Genomic DNA, 21,504 nt, shown 5'->3' on the forward strand with positions numbered 1-21,504 from the left:
TAAGTAGTTGGGTGCTATAATCATGAAAGCTGCATACATCAAGGAGCTAACTCATTCCATATATATATCCTTATCAATCAGAAGGGAAAGTTCTCTTGTTATGTTTATCCTTAATTTCATGGGACGTCAATGATCATCAAAGCATTTGCAAATTAATGTTTGCTTTAGTTTTGGACTTAGTTATGTTCTATTTCCTGATGGATCAATTCTTTTGCGAAATTTGGCTATTTAGGGTCTGTAATTTACTAACACAATGTAATAAAACCATTAGTACCGCCCGGGTTTTGATTCATTTTATCCGTTCATAATTTGCATGCACGCCTTGATTTGGTTGAACCGTTTAACCAAATCTAACATGTCAGGATGTAAAATGTTTTCCAGATAAATTAAAGAAATGCATCTTGGCATAGCTGCCTCTAAAGATGCTTAGCCTGTTTAGAGAAACATAATTTAGACATTCAACTTCCACGCAGATACATCATCATATACGATGTACTAAACATAAAAAAAAAAAACACGCCAGTGGATAATTGTCACTACAATCTCAGAGAACTCGGAGGCAGAAAGAAATATCCAATCAAAGCACAAGTTTCAACAGTTTGACCAAAGGCAAGGAACATTTTGTAGCATCGACTATAACAGGTCAAAAGGAAAAACCAGGATAGAAAGGGGAAAAAAAGAAATGGAAATACCTTGAACACATAGATACAAACCTTCCTTTAAACATGGCAGAGAGGCCGGCTGCCAAAAAGTTCCTAGTGGCAACAAGAGAGCTCTAGACAGCACTAAGATCTGGTCAAATTCGATCAATAAGGTACCTTGCCAGAGAGTTAATAGGCTTACTATAGTCGAAATTTACCATCCTGCGGCTTTTAATTTTGATCCGAGCAAGGTAATCAGCTGCAATCCAGGAAAAACTCAACATCACTACATCCTCTGGACCATCAGGCTCTTGCAACTCCAGAGATCTCTTCACCCATTTAGGATGGTAAGCGACCTGATACCATGCTGATGCCTTCCGCTCATAATATACGTTCTTCTCGTCATCAGTTAGTCCCTCAAAATCTGAGTCCAGCTTATCAAAAACTAGCCTAAACTCTTTCTTTAGAGCACTGTAAGACTGCTTGAGCTTCTCCTTGAGCTCCCCTTGCTTCCTGCTGTTGTACTTTGGCATGGACCAGATGTGCCCAGTCACAATCTCTTCTTCCCTCTTCACTTTATATTGTCCTAGTAGACCATTCAGCTGCCCATCATAAGAGCGCTTCTGATCCCATGCGTCCATAATGAAATCAGCAGATCCTGGAACTTCAAGGTCTGTATCATAAGGAACATCAGCAGGAACAACATCTAACTGTGAAGATGTAACAACATCTTCATCATAGGCATCCTTAACCTGGCGATAAAGTCTTCCTAAAATTTTGGTTGACTTGTAGGATTGGTAATCCTCTTTCCCCATAAAATCAGGGTACAATTTTGGTTTCAGATGTTGAGGCATGATGACAATGTGCCCGGTCTTGGGAAAATCAACAGCTTTAGCTGCTAAATCAGCAAGCGTTAAGCAGTTCTCATCCAAAGCCCCGTACTCACTGCTGTCAGCATGAACCACATGTGCATTGCAGATTGTTCCCAGGCTCTCATTCACCATGTTTCTTGCAAAAAAGTCAATTATATCCTACGGAACAAACACAAAATATAAATTTAAGAGAGTTTCTTTGTTGCATACTTGGGGTTCTAATATTTTGTATGTGTAAGAGTTTCATCAAATGTCTATCCTATCTTACTTACTCGTTCCTCAAGATTAACTACGGAGAATTTTATCCCAATTTTTTATCAGTAAACAAAACTTTACTGATCATAATAATAGGCAAGAGCCCAAGAAGTATATGGAACATATACAAGCAATGGTTTAGTGATACGAGAATTTTATCCCATTTCATCACATGCTTTTGTCAGTCTATATTGAAATTGCTTATTAGTGCAATAATGCAGCAGTTTCTTGAAACCAAACCAACTAACAAGGGAACTCCATTGTGCTAATCTAATTGACTTAGTTGTGTAATTGGCTAACATTGTAGCAACATTCGTGTTATAAATTTCATCAAAACACCATCCCAAAATCCAATTGTTCATAGAATATAGCAGATACAGTCCAGCAATGCAGATCAAGTACCTGAGTAGTGACCTGGCGTGCTGTATGTTTGGTTTCTGCCGGAGTATACATCATGGGAGGCCAGCTCTCCTTGTTCGGGGGAATGAGATTTTCATCCCATGTCACAAAGTAGAGGTCCCCATCAAGGTCACTTCCAGATGCTTCATCCGTGTGAGGCCTATCACCCTTTTGAGGGAAAACAAGGCAATCAAATAAATGGTGTAAACCAGGGGCATCAACTGCTTCCAGAATCCTTATATCTCCTGGGTGAAGACAAGGATTTTTTGCTATCACCACATGCCCTTTAATTACTTGAAGATTATTTGCTTTCTCAGTAAACCTGGAACCATGCTTTGAGAAACAGTTTTCCAATGACGGGGTAGACACTTGGATAAAGCATTGGCCTTGCTCAAGGACGCCTAGCTCATCTAAGCAGCCCATTAACCACCTACCTGAAGGAACAAAAATCCTAGCCTTCTCCCTAAGGCCCCAATGCTGAGCAGCTCGTATACAGGTTAACATGCCTCGTAGATGAGGTTCACTTTGAGGCTCAAATCCCGCACTCAGCATAATTGCTGCTGCATTTCCTTGCTCAGCACAGGATGCTGTCAGGACATCAAATGCAACATCTGTGTCCACAAGCATTTGGTTTAGCCTGGAGAGCATAGAGTCCTGCATTTTCCAGAATATTTCATCAGGAACGTTCAAAGTTGAAAGCAGTGTCACAATCTGCCTGTTTAGGAAACCAGGCTGAAACCTAGTCCAAGAACAGATTTCAAGAGTAGTATGGTCAGAAATAAACTTGTTCATACTAGGCCTTAAAGAAAGTCGCACCCCATCACCTTTTGCTGGCCAACAAGCCACAACACCCTTAAAACCAGCATATCTTATCTGATAAGCACATGGAGGGTTCCCGTCCAATTTCAGTTTCTCTGCAACTTTGTTTGCAAGATCAGGAGTAATCATACCAATCCCATCAGAGAAATTGTAATTATTTCTCTCTATGTCTGGAAGCTCGGGATTCACCTCTTTTGGTGGAACTTCTACTGTAGCATACGTAGATGAGAAGCACTGACCCATCCTGGCAGCACACTTCGCAATGTTCTTCTGGGTAAACTTCCCCATCCACTTTCTGATGTTAACAACATTTGTCTTTCCATCTTCAGCAAAAAACCAGGCAGAACGGTCCCTCAATTGATTGGATGAGAAGGCTAGAAAAGAATACTCCCTACCACAAACATGAAATCCACTTTTCAGAATGGTATTCACCCTTTGGAATATTTTTGTTTTTTGTGGATAAGAGTTTGATGTGATAAGCTTTACAATAGGAGCGACATAGGAGTTAAGAACATTGGAATTCATTGTCTGCATTCCTTCATCCATAAAAGTGACCCTTAAAAACCTATCAGCAACTCCTTTATACTTCCTGAGAACTCTGTTGGAAAGCTCCACTTCTGGTGGAAGACAATATGCTTTTGCTGGTGTAATAACCAACCTCCTAACTTCAACAATATCATCAAGCCGTCTAGGGCTCTTAAAAAGCTTAGGATTCCGCAACAACCAATCCTGGACTGTTTTCAGTCTCCTGAGGGCATTGAACACCGGGCGTCTGTAAGAACATATGTGCTTTAGTGCAGCAATGTTGACCTCTTTGGGTTGGCTTCTTAATAAACTGAAGAAATTGTCTGACAACTGGTGCTGACTGAATATGCCTTTATGCAAGACAGCATTCACCAAGAACATTATCTCAAAAGCTATCCCTTGCTTGTACTGAATACAGTAGAAAGGATCTGATAAGGGCAGCCCAAATTCAGGTTCATCCCTGATCCTAAGTGGCTTTTCAAGGCAGATCTCGTGCACTCTTTGTTCTTTAAGATATTCCATTGTCCTTCTCAACTTGACACCATGGCGGGGTGGGATTGAAACTCTATAAGAACTACACCGACCAATGGCCCCACTTGGTGTAAAATCTGTGGTTCGGATCCAAGGATCATCATCATCTAACAAATCATACGGCACAGATTCTTCAATATCATCATCAGCCGTTCTATACCAAATGCAGGGAGACGAAGCAAGGTGCAACAAAATTACTAGATATGATGTATCATTATAGCGTTTGATCTCGCTGATGTCTCTTACCACAAATTCCATCTTAAAATTACATTTTATCACCGCATACTTGCTTGTGCTTTTAAAAGAGAAAACAGTATCTCTTGTGAAACAAAACTTGCATGTCCCATCAAAGGGATCTACCAGAAAGTCAACCCCATAAGGTGCTCCTCTCCAAGCAACAAAAAACTCATCCCGGCTGACCAAGGTTCCAACCTCAACAAGCACGTCAGACAACTTATGAGGAGTTGTAGTCCTCCTCCTCTGCCTCAGGTGGAATGGACTTTGGAAACCTAAACTAACCTTCAATTGTTGCTTGTTCAGAAAAAGATCACAACGCCCTGCAGCATCCAAAGCCCAATCTACTGATTTAGGGGTGGCAAAATGCACAAATGCATGGGGCTCCACCTTTTTATAATCATCTTCTATTTCAATGTCTGAAGTGTCAATGACCTCAAATTTTGGATAAGATTCTGGAGGAGTCCAAGAAGTTTTCAGTCTGCACCTAAAAACAGTTCCAACTTCGTATTCTAAGCATTCCACAAGATCTGTCGCTCTGACATTACTGTCAAACCCACCAAAACTAACTTGAGTCACCACTGTTTCTCCATCCCTTTCACTTCCTTCCAACTCCATTTCTTTTCTTCAAAGTTCTGTCACTTTCAAATGCAAATATTGTAAAATAGATCACTCTTTCCAAAAAACAAAAGACCTCAAAGTTATCCTGATACAAAAACCCTCAAAATGCATAGAACCTAAAAGAATGTCAAAATTTTATATGACACCTCAGCCCTTAGAACTAAACAGTTCCTGTAACAAATAAAAGTATAACCCTTCTTTTGGTATCCCAGATCAGGGAGGACAATTCAACAGATAATCCACAAGAAAGCAATATTTCAATTTTTGACATTGACAGTTGAAGATATATTTCAATACCTCTCTTGTGATGGACTTAAATGTCATAAGAAGTCACTGAAAACTAAGAGAAAACTCCCTTTAAAACCAAATAGATCAAATGGTACAAAATTCTAGGAATGACTGTTTAGTTGCTGTCTTACAAAAGCATGTGGAAAGGTAGAATATATTTTTTTTGTTTTCTTGATCATTTTCTTTATGTAAAGCATTTCCTTTATGTAAAGGAAAATTAGTTCCTTCTTTTTTTTTGCATCTGTATAACAGAATTTCATTTGTCTTGCCATTTTTTTAGCGCTAAAGAAAAAGTAAATAAAATATTACAAGAAGAATTCAGTATTGGTCTTCTCCTACAAATGATACAATCTCCCTGTAATATGATGTAGTAGTAAGACAATCAGGTGTGGGAAGATCAAGCTTAGACAACATACTTTGTTACCGCTAGTCATGTCAACTCATCTTATCCAAATCAAGTCGAGGCAACTGCCACATCTCTAGCAATACAGTAAACAGGGGATAGGAAATGAAAAGAGTATACTTGAGGAAGCTTCATTGACAGCGACCTTGGCTATTCCGCAGTCCCGACTCATGCGATACCAAGGGATTCAACCTTTTGTCCTAGACATCACAAGGCGCCACAAGTTGTTTAAAGGTTGCCAGGCCAAGAAGATTACTTAGATCTTAAACCGACTTGAGGATTCAATTGTGCAACCAGCAACAACCAAATTCCAATTTTGTAGCATGTCCCTAATCAAATTACCCCTGCGTACTTGTTTGGTTTGCTCCCTTTGAATCCCACATCGGTGGGAGAAGAGTGAGGGGCAAGGCTCATGGCCCATATAAGGGGGCTTAGTTTCCTTGATTAAATGCACTAAGTCATAAGCTTAACTAGTAACTTGTGACTCTAGTAAAGTTTTTATGTTATCCTTTTGTAAGAAGGAGAAGAGATGAGAGTCAAAGTTTTGCTAGTGGAGTAGCTTTGTGGGGGTCATTGGAGTGAGGAAAAAAATTGTGTGATTGTAACAATTTTTCACATAATGGATTTTCTTCTCTGTGCGTGGTGGTTTTTCTCCAATTGGGGAGTTTTCCATATAAATTCTTATGTTGTTATTATTTCTCTGTTTTTCCTTATATTCCTTCAAATGGGGGGTCCTAAGAGGTGAATTTGAGATGTCCAAATTCCCAACAATTGATATCAGAGCCTGGGATCCTTTTTGGTGAGGTAGAGCTTTGGTGTGGTGGTGTGGATACGTACAGTCTAAGGAGATTCTGTCTAGGAGATTAATACTTAAGTGGTCCATTATGACCATTCAATCTTTTCTAGGAATCTTGAAATTCTGTCTAAGAAAAAATAATTTTTCCTAAGAACTTACTTAGTGAGTACTATTCATTTCTACGGTAAAATTCATCAAGGATATGTTAGGAAGTAGGGCTTCAAATCTTATCAGATTTGAGGTGGAGAAATTTGATAGGAGAATCAATTTTGGCTTGTGGCAAGTTCGAGTCAAGGATGTTTTGACTCAATTAGGATTACACAAGGCCTTGAAGGGCAGACCAACTCCTGAAGTCAGCAGTAGCGTGACTGGCGTAACAAAGAGCAGACTTGGAATGAGCGATGAAGATTGGGAGGATCTGGATTTGAAAACAGCAAATATGATACATCTGTGCCTGGACAATAATGTTCTTACAAATGTGCATAGAATATCTACGGCAAATGAACTTTGGAAAAAGCTCGAAGAGTTGTATCAAAAGAATGGCGTCTCGAATCGGGTGTGCCTGAAGGAGCAGTTTCATACACTATGAATGAGTGAAGGTATGACTATTTCAGATCATTTAAGTGTTCTCAGTGGCATTATCTTTAAGCTAGAATCTATTGGAGTTAAAATTGATGATGAGGATCAAACTTTGAGGCTCATCTAGTCTCTTCCACCTCCCTATGAGCATAGGAAACTTATTCTGATACATGGGAATGATAAAATAATTTTTTCAAAAGTTACCAGCAAACTCTATCTGAAGAGGGAAGACTAACTGGTGGAAGAAATGGTTCACCTAAGAACTTAGCAATGGTAGCAGCTGAAAATGGGAAGAGGAAGAACTCCATGAAGAAGAAAGTAGTCTACTGGGTGTGTGGACAATCTGGGCACGTCAGAAAAAAATTTCCAAGAGCTGGAGCAAGTTTGGCAAGTGGCTCCAAGTCAGTAAATGGAGATACTGATGATGAAGCTAATTTTTTGTCTCTCTCCATGGAAGACAATTTCCTTTGAAGAGGGACATGCACATCCTCATGCCATGCCGCTAAATCCCAAAGTTGTCATGATAGAGGATGTGTTAATGTTAGGTGGTCCACAAGTTTGCACACGGACATTGGTTTGGTATTGATGCAGGGTGTGTGGTGGAAAATCATGTCAATGGCTGATGAACTTCCAATAAAGCCAAACATGGAAGTTACACCATAATTTTTCAGCAAGGTTATTTTCGACATAGGCCAAAATTGAAATGTTTGGAACTGGTTTATTCTGAGTGGTATGCTTTTATGGTGGAGCATGATAGCGAAAGCTATGAAGATCTTCATTGTGATGGAGCGTGGCTATGGGATCAGCCAAAGTTGCAAGGTGGAAATTGTTAGGTTTGCTCCTTTTGAATCCCACATCGGTGGGAGAAGAGTGAGGGGCAAGGCTCATGGCCCATATAAAGGGGCTTAGTTTCCTTGATTAAGGCCTCGTTTGTTTTCAGGAAATTTCTCAAATCATCTCATTTTATCTCATATTATCTAATCATTACAATTTTCTCAAAATCCAATACAAAATAAAATAAACAATTCAACTTTTTCAAATCTCAAAACAAAAATAATATTAAAAATTTTAACAATATTTTATTCAACTTTTTAACTTTAATCTCAACTTATCTCATCTTATCTCCAAAAGCAAACGAGACCTAAGTGCACCAAGTCATAAGCTTAACTAGTAACTTGTGACTCTAATAAAATTCCTTTGTTGCCCTTTTGTAAGAAGCGGAAGAGATGAGAGTCAAAGTTTTGCTAGTGATTTTGTGAGTGTCTTTGGGGTGAAGAAAAAAATTGTGTGATTATAACAATTTCTCACATAATAGATTGTCTTCTCTGTGCCTGATGGTTTTTCTCCAATTGGGAAGTTTTTCACTAAAATTCTTGTGTCATTATTATTTTTCTATTTTTCCTGATATTCCTTCAAATGGTGGATCCTAAAGGGGTGAATTTGGGAGGTCCAAATTCCCAATAATATTATCCTTCCATGGCGGTAAAGATCAAACTTCCATGCCATTGTAATCAAACTATGCATTATGTTTTCCTTTCATGCAACATGATTAAAAAGAAAAAGGGAAAAAAACATAAGAGAGCACCTGACCGAGTTAAAAGTAGCGAAAGTAGTCAGATATTACCAGAACACCTCTAAAAAAATTGCCTCAATCAATATAAAACCGTTCATAAAATCACAAGAATTGAGATCCATCCATAACGGAAATCTTGTCAATCATGCCATGTGCATAAACTTTTGTTTTTAACTTTTCTTTTCCAACATTTTCTTGGCAACCAAACGGAGTCTTTACCCAAACCCATTAACCAAAAAGAAGACCCAACACACAAATCCCATCAGCTATTTCTTCAACCCACATTTTTCCTATCAACCAAACACAGTATCAAACGCAGTGCACATCAATCAACGATAATTATTATAATACAAAAACTTCCACAGTAAAAACCGAAGAAGCAACAAACATATGTTCCCCAATTCAGACAAAAGGAAAAAGAAAAAAGAAAAAGATCACGGATTTACGAAGTTGGGAGAAACCCTACTGACCTTTCAAGTAATTGATCATGCAAGCATGGAAGCCGTCCTGGAAAACTTGATGAAAAAGGGTGAGAGAATGGGTCGATGTGCGTTTAAGCACACTTATAACTTATACTAATATAGATATACTAAAATTTAAATCACTATAACTAATACTAATATAATTATATTACTCTAGGATACTATTAACTATAGTGATATACTAGTATTAGACATTAGTGTGTTACTTGTTTTATTTTTGAATGCATGTTAGTATATTACTTGTTTTATTTAGTTATATTTTTTGTTATAATCAAAAGTTTAATTAGTTTAGATTATAATGTTGAGAAAACTGAAATTTGAAAGCCTTTCAAAAAAATTTTTTTTTTAAACTGGGTCAAATATGAAGTTAAAAAAGACAAAAATAAAAAATCCGACTCCACTCCGACAAGTCGGAGTCGAAGTCAGATCGGATTTTGTACTTCTCGGAGTCAAAGTCGGAGGTTGGGCCCTCCGACTCCAAAAGGGTCGGTGCTCAACCCTAATCCTATTTTAGATACATAGATTTTGACTGCGGGTTGTATTAAATGCATTGTGTGTCAATGCATCTTATGTACATAAATGGATTTGACTAACTGTGGTTTGAGTTTAGCCTGATAGAATTTAGTCATATTGGGCGTTGCTAAAGCTAGGGTCATTGGTGATTTAACCGGTAGTTGATTTTTTTTTGTTTTAATATTTATTGTGACTATTTTTTTAAATCTACTTGCTGTTTTTTATAAGAAATATAACATTTCGAAAGACGATAAGAATACCATTAGATGCATCATATGTGTAGTTATATTAATTGAACTAGTTTATGGTAGATTGAGTTTGACGGTCCTAGAATGCCATGTAAAACAGACTAAAACAGAGGCTGTCTATTACATTGTTAAGCAAACTATTTTTAACTTCAGTATTTTGTTTTGAGCTTAAGTATTTGTTTAGGGTTCAAACTCTAGAAGAAGAAATAATCTAACTTAATATGCTTATTATTACAAACTTCCTTTTCTGGTTAGTTTTTCAATAAGGTAAATTGCACTTAAATATCTGAGTACATGAACATAATAGAACTTCTTACTTTTAATTTATTTTTCTTTCATGCCATATTGGAACTTTGATTCGGTATTGATGGTCCAAAGAATGATTAGGGTCCTTTTATAAATCTAGTTAAATAACTTTGATTCGGTACAACTCAGTCCAATGAAAATGTTTTGGAGGTGCTTTTTATCAAGTTTTATGAAAATGGGTAGGAAGGAAATTGTGATTTAATACATTTTAATATTACATATATTTTTTTGTGAAGTTTAGATCCTTGCCAGAACTCTCTCTGATAAAGGAGACTTCAATTAGAGGTTTCAGTTATTCTTCGTCAAGACCAAATTCGTTGCCTGACATTTCAATTTGTGCTTCATATCAAGGAGAACTTATTATGGTACAAGACAGAATGAACATTCTGTCTCTAGCTCTCCCTATCATTTTAGAAATGATATAAAAAATAAAAAATAAAAATAAAACTAGCATCTCTAGATGGAAAATGATAGGAAGGTGTTTAGCCTCAAACAACCATACACTTTTACTTTTGGTGAATACAAATATATATACATAACGAGTTTACTCCAAAACAGATTGGGGTAACTATAATAACAAATAATGTTCTGTAATTATAATAACAACAATCACAAGACAACCCTATATAATATTTGATATTATTCGTGAATAATGATAATATTATTAAAATAAATTCACAGCAGATGAAATCATCCACCAAACACAATCCCATTCATCCACATCGAGGCCAAAAGAGATGGGATGGGAGCACATAAATCAACCCAAACCCAGATCAAGCCGAGTCCTAGAATCGGACTCTCTCCGAAGTTATGCTTGCCTCTATAGTAATTGAACATAAGTAAACTTGCCAGAGATTAACCAAACCCAGAAGCCCGCTTATGGAAAACTCAACAATATATAGTTTCTAATAATCCAAACCCAGAAATCCAATGGAGAGAGAGAGAGGGAGATAGAGAGTGAGAGTGAGAGAGACAAACTCACGGGGTCACGATGGAGATGCGGCTCGGCAATAGGGTCGCGGCGAGTAGGCACGGTCTAGGGTTTCTTTAGCAAGCGTAACGACTAACGAGAGAGAAAGGAGAAAGATCGAGAAAGGCAGAGTCGGGGGGAGGGGGGGGGTTTCTTTACGAATCGTAAAACCCGGGTACCGGGTTAAAATCCGATACCCGGGTTTGTAACCCGTATCAGGCCCGGATTTTTCAACCCGGTTTCCGGCCCGAATTTGATCCGGATTAAAACCCGAAATCGGAATCCGGTTTTTTGGGTTTCGGATCGGGCCGAAAAAAAATCCGGTTCAGTTGAACAGTCTTATTTGATGTTGTTGAAAAGTGACCAGCTAGTTAAATTTGTAAAAGTGAGTTTCCTAATCAAATTTTGGTCAAAGTTTGTTGAGATCACTACTAGTGCTCTAAGAAAGTACAAAACAGAATGAGATCTAAAAAATAGTTCGATGAACATGTTTAAATTCTTTTATAAGATTATGAAAATGCCATTCAAAGTTTAAAACTACAGAAATGCCAAATAGATTTAAATTTACGAAAAGGCCAAAAGATTACAAAGCTAACACTAACACATTTCGAATCGGAATGCAAATTGGAATGAGGAATATGGTATACAAGTTAGTACACACCATAATAGAATGGAATTTAAAAGTGTGATACCCACTGCTCGATGTCTATCCAACCTTTACAAATTAGTATGAGGGAGGGACTTGGGATAGATATTGGGTGGCTTTTTTCTGCTTTTTAAATGTGGTTAATATAGAGCTTTTTGGAGTTAAAAAGGGGTTAAACTTTTTGGTGAGAAAAATAAGCTTTTTCTTTTTCTATTTCTAAAGTATAGAGGGACAGGGTGCTGAATACTACTTATAACTGAGAAAACAATAGAATAGAACCAACCAATTGGTTATTCTCGCTCTGAATCATGTTTTTGTTTACATATATTGGAGCCAACTGGAAGAAGAGAAGTCTGCCATATAAACAAAAAAAAAAAAGAGGGTAAAAATAGCAAAAAAAGGCTCCATTTTTTCTTTCTGATGATGGTTAGTATCATAGTTTGTAACTAGAACTGACAATCTTGCTCGAGAATAAAGGTTTCTCCTTCAAGCTGCTACTTGAGCTGGTTTCAGTGTTGTTTGACTGGCTCTCTGCCATCCCCGGTCTCATCCAGCTCTTTATGTGCCCATCTCGACACACCGTAAGCACAGATTCCTGGGTATATATCAAGCCAGAAAGGGGTTCGTTGTGCACACGATGAGAAACAAGCGGGGTGATCTTTGGAATATCTCGCATGCTTGGAGCAGGCTGCAGGGTGCCCACTGGACAAACATTGTCCCAATGGGACGACTGGTTTCCTGCACTGTATGAGGGCGATCCACCAGGAGGACACCGCCGCAATGGCACGACAATCTCGTCCATTTCAAGATCCCAGAGAAGCAATTGCGTGTCCTGCCCACAATCAGATCAAGCTGTTGAAATATGTAATCTATGAAGCATAAAAGTGATACAACTAGTCAAGTTTTGCCAAAAACGCATATAAGTAATATTACACACAGATCAAAGGCTATTCTTACAGTCACTTTCAGCTCAAACAATATTTCTCTCCTTACCACTGCGGTCATTGCTTTAATTTGCATCACTATTATTAGCTAACTCGCAATGTTCCTTATCCTGAATTAAATTCTATTCAAATAATCAGAATAAACGTTAGTCCAAAGGCCAAGTATGGAGATGCTTCTTTAAAAACATAATCATTCCAAATTCTAGTATCAGTAGCCAATATATATATTTTGGTTGTTGGAAACCCAAACATTTGCATCGTGAAATATGGCCCACGGCGCTGCTCCACTTTCTCTCTCCGAAAACTTCTAATCGTAGATCCTCAAATACTCCCCAGTTGGCCCATAGCACTGCTCCCCTTTCTCCGTTCCAAAACTTCTAGCCATAGATCCTCAGATAGTCCCAGTTTCTACTACTAAAGTTATTTTGGAACCCCTTTGGTCAAAGCTTTCCTAAAGTTACTGACATAAAGTTTACCTCCACTCTCCAGGTAGGCCAAATTCAGATACCCTTTATTAACAATTCCAATTTGGTGTCCTGAAGTGAGTAGTTTCTAGACATTATGTTATAACTGACCAATTCTAGGAATTATTTTGGTGGCAAATTCAAATAAGGGAAAAGACCTAATTTGGATTGATTAGGAACCAGTTTGAAAAAAGAGCTAGGCTTTCTAAGTTAAGAAGGTGAAGTTGTATCCAGAAACCAACATAAAGTCATCACTTGTAAAAGGAAATTATCATAGCCAACTATATTTCTCAGTACCTGACCAACAGAACCAAACCGGTACATGATAGTTTCCCCCGTGCCTTCTGAATTTGGTGATGACCAATATGAATCAAAAGCCACCCCACTGACCTGTCAGCATGATGCAGTAAACAATAAGCAAGGTGGTTATAATCATGTGAGAACCATATCTAGCCATCATTATTTTATGTGAAGCGTACCCATGAATTATGCCCCTCACCCCAAGCTACCACTTTCCGATCTTCCATGCTCCAAACTTGAACCAAATCATCTTCTCCTCCCGTAAGAATGTATTTTCCATCCATACTGTTTGGTAAGGATTTGTTGTCAATCATACTAACTATTTTCTTGAAGACATGATGTAATTTAAACAGGAAAATGACCATATACACAACAGTATAGATTAAGAAGGAAACGTCGAGAATGGAAGAAATATTTTTGAAACTAACAGAAATAAGCTAGGACTGGGAAACCAGTAAAGTTACCAACCTCCAAGCACAACATAATAGAGCGCCATAATAACTTTTGCCACCGCATATGATGAGCTCTTTTGAATAGTCAAAAACTCGTAGATAACCTGTGTTTAGTATTTAATTGAGCTCGTTTATATACAAAATAAACAAACACGACCAAAAACATGCAGTTGGTACCAGAATTATACCATCTCTTCCCACAGTTGCTAGATAGGTACCATCAGTTGAGAAAGCAATGCTATTAATTGAACCTTGGCATATATGCCATCTGGCAACTGGGTTACTCTGCATGCAAATAATCAATGCTTCAGATGCATCCCTTATATAAATTTAGACAGGCCAGTGAAACAGTAGATGGAGATTAGATAGACCAACAAAACAGTTGATAGAGAAGTGCATACTCATCCAAGTCTAGGGCTGTAATCGAGCTGAGCCGAATCGGTTTTTGGCTTGCCGAGCTCGGCTCGACTCAAAATACTCGAGCTCGAGCTCGAGTTTTTTTTTTATTCTTTATTCGAGCTCGGCTCGATAAGCTAAACACTTAACTTGAGCTCGAGCTCGTTCCACAAATGAGTTCGAGTCGAGCCGAGCTCGAGCTAGAATTGTGGATTTTTTTTATTTTTTGAATAAGATTTAATAATTAATAAAATAAAAAATAAATAAATCTAACATTAAATTTATACAACTAACAAATAGAATCTCTATTGAATTATAAAATTTTATAAAATTTATAAATAATGAATATCTAACTAGTTGATATTTATCCAAAATAACAATATATTATATGCCAACATATATTATTAGTACATACACTTAATATGATAGCATATATCTATTTCATATATGGTTCTCACATACTAGTATATTAAATTATTAAGTTTTATCGACTAATTATTATACAAATTATAAAATATACTTATGAAGTATATTCACTATATATACATAATAATTAGATTACATATTATATATTTAATTATAAAAGTAGTTTGCTTATATTATTAGTTACTACATATATATGTGTATATATACATAGGTGTATGTATATATTTATCAATATATGATTGAATTTTAATCGAGTCGAGTCGAGTTTTGTTGGGTATGTATCATTTACAATTCGAGCGAGTATCTGCTTTCACGAGCGAGCTTTTTTTTTTCACGAGTCGAGTTCGATTCGAGTTTAACCGAGCAAATATTGAGCGGGCTATCGAATAGACTGGTTCATTTACAGCCCTATCCAAGTCACAGCAAGGATGTCAAAATATCCCCCAAAATATCCCCGTGCATAAAACCTTAGAAATGTGAAAAAAGTATTTATGCTCAAAATTCAAATAACAATATAACAACTTACTAAAAACCCAAGCCTTAGAACTATATTGGAGAAGCAAGCATATTTTAGTAAGCATGTTGTAATAGTAAGCATTTTTCTTCGCCTGGCTAGCGTGCAATAATTCTGTAGTGTATGTTGAACCCACTGCTGCCCATCTAAAACATATGTGCAAAAAAATCAACACAAAAATACAGACCAATGATTGATGAAACTAGACGATGACAGGATATGACCCAGCCTGAGAGAATGAAGATTTCATTACATGTGCGGCTCCCCAATCAAGGTCAAATTGAGACTATATGTCAATTAAATAAGATCCGAGTGCAATCTTTTAGATATATTGTAACTCTTGACTAATGGAACAGTTGAAAACATCAGGAAACATACAATTTTCAGATACAATGTGGATGACCTTCTAAAAAACACTGCACATTTTCAGGTGTTATCTAAATTTTAACTGCATAATTTTGAAAACCTTATACTGATTAAAAAAAATAATTTGAAAAGCCTTATGCTTAATAACAACTACGTGCTATATATATTTCCTAGCGATTGATTGCTTGGGAATTTATAATTCATCTAAACAAACATTAAAAAACCAATTTAAAAGAAAGAATCACAAAATTAGAAAGAACTGATACATCTATGAAAAAACATTCAAAACAGCTTAATAGCAAATAACTGTCAAATCCAGTACCTTACTGTAACGTGCATGTGCAACAGAAAATTGCATCTGATCTCTAACAACAGGGAATGAAGTATCTCCTGCACCATCTTTGCTCTGGAGAAAAAGAAAGAGAGCAAAAATGGTTAAAACATGCTTAACTCACTATCTACAACACACTGAATCATGAAAGTCCAAGGCTTGCCTTTTCATACACATACAAATTTCCATCAGTATGAGCTACAACAAAAGCACCATCACCTCCAGGTACCCATGCAACACTAGTGCAACGACTGTTGAAAAGAGAAAAGGTTAATCGGACCAGACATTTAGACTACTTGAATAAAAATAGTAACAACAAAAGGTCATGCATGTGTGCAAGCTATCAGTTACCAAATACTTCATTTTTCCAACCCTCAATATGTCAAGGGCTGCAACAGTAGTGTGAAGAAAGGTTTCAGACTATCTCCCTACAATTCACAGAATACCTATTTTCAGAATATCTCACTACTATTCATTATTTTATTATTACTTTTCACGTACTTTTTACTACTATTCACTACTATTCAATATTCCATCATTACTTTTTCACTACTATTCACAGAATACCTAAGAATGCCTCACTATCCCAACGCAACCTTAAGCTTTGCCTAGTATATGTAGCCTACATCCAGAATTTACTAGTTGAAAGATGTTCTATATATGTAACTACGAATGCATATGTGTATGTATGTATGTATGTAAATTTTGACAGACTAATTTGCATACCCACACAAAATCAAGCAGTTATCTTAGAGATAGGGTAGGAAAATTTTTCTTGGAGTATAAAATATTAAAATCCCTGTATAAAGGCATCCTTGTGAGAATTTGAAGCAGGGTGAAGAATTGCATATTAACTCAACCAGATCAGAAAAGGGTGTATATACACAAAAAATAAATAAATATATAAAAAAGAAACAACTGTGCATCCAAGAACTAGACTAAACAAATACCGCCTGTGGAAGTAAATAATCATCGTCTAGGGATTAATCCTGAGGTGAGTTTCAATAATTCAGTGGAATCTACCAACTATATCAACCAGAATAAAAATCAGTGCATGAAATACATAGAAGAATCCATAATATAGATTGCATATAGAATTTTTACTAAGGCATGGTTAACCTCAAAACACTTTTTTTTTTTTCTTTTATAGGCATATCCCTCAAACACTTCCCTGCAATATATCCAACTAAATTGAAATTTGATGCAGATGATTTTTATATTCATAAATTATACACATACAATCGAAGACCCTTTTCCTTCAATACACAACAGACTGGAGGATTGTCCAAAAATCAAGGAAATTGCAGCCAGACTCAGCAGAATCTCTCTTGGTCAGGGCAAAAGGTTCACATAAGGGCAAACTTCACTGCACACAACCTTCCTAGTTGGGCCGCTTCCCATGATATAATAGGAAGCATTCCCATTCCGAGACTCCCCCACCATGTCTACTCACCCTGTCCAATTTGACCCACCCTAGTTCCCAAATATCTGTCATATCTCTCTTATTCGGAAAAAAAATAATAATAATAATAATAATAAAAATATCATTTTCCTTTTCTGGGTCCAAACTGAGACATTTGTTCCTGTCCTCACATGCATGCACTTGTAAATGAAGCAATACCGCAGATAGGGTCAACCAGCAAAAAAAACACTCATGAAGATATATATCACTCACCAAGTTTCATACTCCAACAGAGGAAAAGTTGCAGAGAAATTAGAAGTCAACATCCATAAAAGTGTCGCCAAGCAGTCCATACTACATGGAGTTAGGTATGCTGTTTGCTATGATTGTCTCTTCAGAATCTAATCCCTTATCATTTTTTTTTTATAAGTAGACCTTATCATACAACATGAAGAGATAGTAACAGTGCCAATTCCTTTTTTTTTTTTTTTTTATTTCTAGGTAAAAGGGAGTATGTACCTGAGTATCTCCAACATAGGACGTGAATTATTCTGTTGAATTCGAGTAACTAATTAAAAAGTAGTCAACTATCATCAAAATTCTATGGAACAAACAATGTGCTCCGCCAGACACCCTTCTGATTAGGAAGCACTAGAGTTTATTAGACACATCCCACACCCATTGATCCTATATGCCCATAAGAGTATTCCGGCCATTTAAGTGTAATGCAAAAGAGAATTTCACATAAATTTCTTAGATAATCAGTTTGAAGCAGCATAGGAGCTTTAGAAACCATGTAGATAGGAATGATTCTGACAAAAAAGATCATCCAAACAGCAGCTAGCTTTTGGAAATGGATAATGATAGGCTTACTACCCGTTTACTATTCTCTTTATTTTTTTTTAATTTTTAATTTTTACTTAATGGTTAAGGAATTGACTACTAATGAAGTTGTATATTTTTTAATTTTTTCCTAATGGTTGAGGATATTAAAAAAATACTTAGAGAAAATAATAAAAAAAATAAAAATTTCAAATACACTATAGAGTAGTAAAGGAGTGGTAGGAAGTAGTAATCCTATCATTATCTTTTGGAAATGGTGCGGGGAAAAAATAACATTTGCTATTGCAAGAAAGAGGAAAAAGAAATTCACCCACTAACTAGCAGCTGGATGATGTAGTTAAAATTAATTTGGTCACCGCTACCCTAACTAGCCTGAGAAGGAGGGGCTAATCCAAGCAACCCAAGTGTTTTTTTTTTATATATAGGTAAATAAAAAGCAAACCAAAGTTATTAAGAAAACTTCAGAAGCTTAAAGACACTCATCAAATTTTTTTAAAAAAAAAATGCATCTATTGGTCTTAATGATCTCCTAACAATTGTCTATTCCACTATAAAGCAAAGGCAATAGCAAGTATCCAGTTTCTTTCTCTTGAACTTATATAAAAAAAAATGTATCCACTTGGAAACCCTATAAGACAACAACTTAAGACCTCTTGAGTGAAAGGACAAGTTGATGGTTTAAATTAAATTATCAAAAATTAGAGTTTGCATATTGACCAAATTAACAAATGGAACAGTAAATAAAAATAAATAAATCAGAAACTTAAATTAAAAAAGAAAATAAGACTACTCATTTTCTATTCTGTTTTCGCTTTTATCCTCATTTTGACAAGATCAAGCAACATTAACTCCACTTTGTTTTTTGATAAGAAAGGTATTCACCTCAGTATTAGCCAATGAGAATTAAAGGTGCTGTTTATTTCCCATTCTTTGCCATCTAATCTTCAATCTCCTATAAAATCACCATAACAATCCTATAAGATTTTCTAATGGAAGAAGACCTATTCAATTGCTTTGCGGGCAAGAAAGAACCGTCATCTGAGACTTTGCAAGTCTTTTAGCACTTTACCCATTTTCCATGCCTTGACTAATAAACATGCAAAATGAAATTCCATAAGATCTTCACAAACTAGATGCCAAGTGTAACATTTGATGGGCCTGATAACAACAAAGCATAAAATTTATGGAAGAAATAAGTAGTGTTATGTAACGTGTGGGAAGGTACTAAAACTAAGTTAATCCTTGCCTGTTATTAACAGAACCATCTTTGTTATAATGCTGAGCCCCAACGAGCTTCTTTCCTACATCCTGTAATTGCTGTCTCAGTGACAAAGAGTACACTACAATAATACACACATGACATATAAATTTGTAAAGTCTGGACTTTCAAACAAAATTACAAATTAAAATTTCCATTGTAAACTTTACCATCCCCAGAATGTAATCCGATAAGCAAGTCATGCCCATCCTTAGCGTCCTGATCAAATGCGTGACACACAGGATTCGAATTACTGAAATGGATTGACTTTATCGGATCCTACATTCAAAGATTTATCTGTTATAGACCATCCAAGAAACCCCAAAAACCACTCTAGCCCAAATAACAAAATACCAAAGCACCTTATCTTGAGAATTCAGATCACTTATAAAGATGGCATCCCCCACGTTGAAGACCAAGTAAGCCCCTTTCCCATCGAAGTTTGTAGTAGCCATTGAGTTACTAGAACTTGAAGACCCCAATGACCCAACCCTACCATTCCCACTAACACTCTTGCTGCCACCATTCCCTCCGACAAAGCTGCGGCTCCCATTGCTTCCGCCCAACAACCTTGCTGCAGCTGATCGCACCCCACTGCTAGCACTGAAGCTTGAAGGCGCGGCTGCTGGGGTAGATGGGGTCGGCTTGTCCTTCAGATGTGCTAGAGTTACCTATAATAATAAATTCCACCAACAATGCTCTCAAGGTTAGATTATCAAAAAAAAAACTAACGAACTATAAAGAATCTAAAATTTAATTCTCTATTAGCTATCAAATGCACCCAGGCATATTAACATCAACCAAAATTTCTTTAGAAAGACGGTTTTAAGATGAACACAGAACCAAAAACTAAACATAACATGAAAATTAACCAAACATATATTCAAAGGGTAATCGTAACAAACGGGTACTGATCATTGCTTTTAAAAACCATAGAAATCAAACAACAACAAAGAAATCGCTCGCAGAACTTCCATTCCACGAAATGGGTATTGAAGAACGTCCCAAAAATTACTTACAAGTATGAGTTGGGACTATAAAACTGAGAAATTAAAGTACCTGAGTGACGGTTTTTCCATGGGCGTAATGAAGGAGACCGGAGGGGTGGGTCTTCTCGTAGTGGAGCTTGTATCGGCCATCTGGAGTTTTGAAATAGGTCTTGAGGGCCGGTGATTGTGCGGTGGCCGATGAAGACGATGCTGACATCATGCCGTTGGCGGAATTCATCATGAGGTTGTTTATGGTAGGTCCGGGAGCATGTGATCATGACACTGGAAGGGCTTTCAAATTCAATGCCTTGAGTTCTCCCTTTTAACTAATGTTTTTTCCTTTCCGGGTCTTCAATGGCTTCCGGATCAAAGGGTAATTTTAGTCTAATGGGTGGGAGAGTTGACTTTTTGTGAGTGCTTGAGTGTACGCAATAAACGGTGGGGATAACGAGCTTCGACAATCTGTCTGTCTCTGGATTGATAGAGAGAGGAAGAGTGCCAAAGCAGCGTGCAGCATGAAAGATGGAAATAAAGTACTGGGAATGGATTTGGTTGAGATGGATTAAACTGGAAATTGCAAAATGAGGTTCTGTTTGTTTGTTTGTTTGAACCTCAAGTGTTTATTGGTGTTCCTTTCTTTTTTAGAACTTTCCTTTCAGCAAAATAATTGCACGCTCTGCGTATTCGATTAACCCGTATAAAAATAATCTTAAAAAAATATATTTTAATAATATTTTATTTAATTTTTATCTTAATTCATATCATCTCATTTACGAAAATAAACTATACATTTTATATAATATATCAGATTTAATTTTAAAAAATTAATTTTATAATTTAATATTAACCTGTCAATTTATAAATTTATTTTATATAATATTTTTGTGATTAATATATTTGTCCTCCCTTTTTTAAAAACAAATTGCCAAACAGCAAAGTATATTAAAGATGTATCCCTAGGGCTGGGCAGCCAGCCCGCCCCATCCCTGCCCTGCATATTTAATTTTTTTTATATTTATATATTTATAAATATTTATTATTTTTATTATATATAAATATCGTTAATAATAATATATATTAAGTAAAGTTTTTACTTACAACCTACAAGTGTGAGACTT

The 21,504-nt window shown here is 36.5% G+C and overlaps 2 protein-coding genes across 5 annotated transcripts; both read right to left on the bottom strand.

Annotated features, from left to right (window-relative positions):
* Positions 1-523: 523 nt before the first annotated feature.
* On the bottom strand, positions 524-11,176 carry LOC109011160 (RNA-dependent RNA polymerase 6-like). 4 transcript variants are annotated; one of them, XM_035688952.1, is made up of 3 exons: positions 11,068-11,176; positions 2,171-4,911; positions 524-1,672 (listed from the first exon to the last, which is right to left on the bottom strand). In XM_035688952.1, the coding sequence occupies exons 2-3, from the start codon at positions 4,892-4,894 to the stop codon at positions 797-799; spliced, it is 3,600 nt and encodes a 1,199-aa protein (XP_035544845.1). In that variant the 5' UTR covers positions 4,895-4,911; positions 11,068-11,176; the 3' UTR covers positions 524-796. The 4 variants fall into 4 exon arrangements, with proteins under 4 accessions (XP_035544845.1, XP_035544846.1, XP_035544843.1 ...); XM_035688953.1 differs by having other exon boundaries at positions 2,171-4,917; XM_035688950.1 differs by lacking the exon at positions 11,068-11,176 and adding an exon at positions 9,007-9,082.
* Positions 11,177-11,969: 793 nt separating this feature from the next.
* LOC109011163 (WD repeat-containing protein 20 homolog) lies at positions 11,970-20,977 on the bottom strand. The gene is made up of 11 exons (XM_018992247.2): positions 20,457-20,977; positions 19,760-20,068; positions 19,568-19,676; positions 19,386-19,479; positions 16,058-16,145; positions 15,886-15,969; positions 14,050-14,146; positions 13,878-13,965; positions 13,589-13,694; positions 13,407-13,499; positions 11,970-12,533 (listed from the first exon to the last, which is right to left on the bottom strand). Exons 1-11 carry the CDS (start codon positions 20,625-20,627, stop codon positions 12,135-12,137), a joined length of 1,638 nt encoding a protein of 545 aa, XP_018847792.2. The 5' UTR covers positions 20,628-20,977; the 3' UTR covers positions 11,970-12,134.
* Between the last annotated feature and the right edge of the window lie 527 nt (positions 20,978-21,504).

The sequence above is a fragment of the Juglans regia genome, chromosome 3, assembly GCF_001411555.2.
Source record: "Juglans regia cultivar Chandler chromosome 3, Walnut 2.0, whole genome shotgun sequence".
In the NCBI taxonomy this organism is placed as follows: domain Eukaryota; kingdom Viridiplantae; phylum Streptophyta; class Magnoliopsida; order Fagales; family Juglandaceae; genus Juglans; species Juglans regia.

Coding starts and splice junctions, on each gene's coding strand:
- LOC109011160 (XM_035688952.1), bottom strand. CDS start 4,894: ATGGAGTTGGAAGGAAGTGAAAGGGATGGAGAAACAGTGGTGACTCAA. Junction 1,673..2,170: donor CACGCCAGGTCACTACTCAG/GTACTTGATCTG, acceptor TTTGTTCCGTAG/GATATAATTGACTTTTTTGC.
- LOC109011163 (XM_018992247.2), bottom strand. CDS start 20,627: ATGATGAATTCCGCCAACGGCATGATGTCAGCATCGTCTTCATCGGCC. Junction 19,480..19,567: donor CGGATTACATTCTGGGGATG/GTAAAGTTTACA, acceptor GTATTATTGTAG/TGTACTCTTTGTCACTGAGA. Junction 13,966..14,049: donor AGCAACTGTGGGAAGAGATG/GTATAATTCTGG, acceptor TACTAAACACAG/GTTATCTACGAGTTTTTGAC.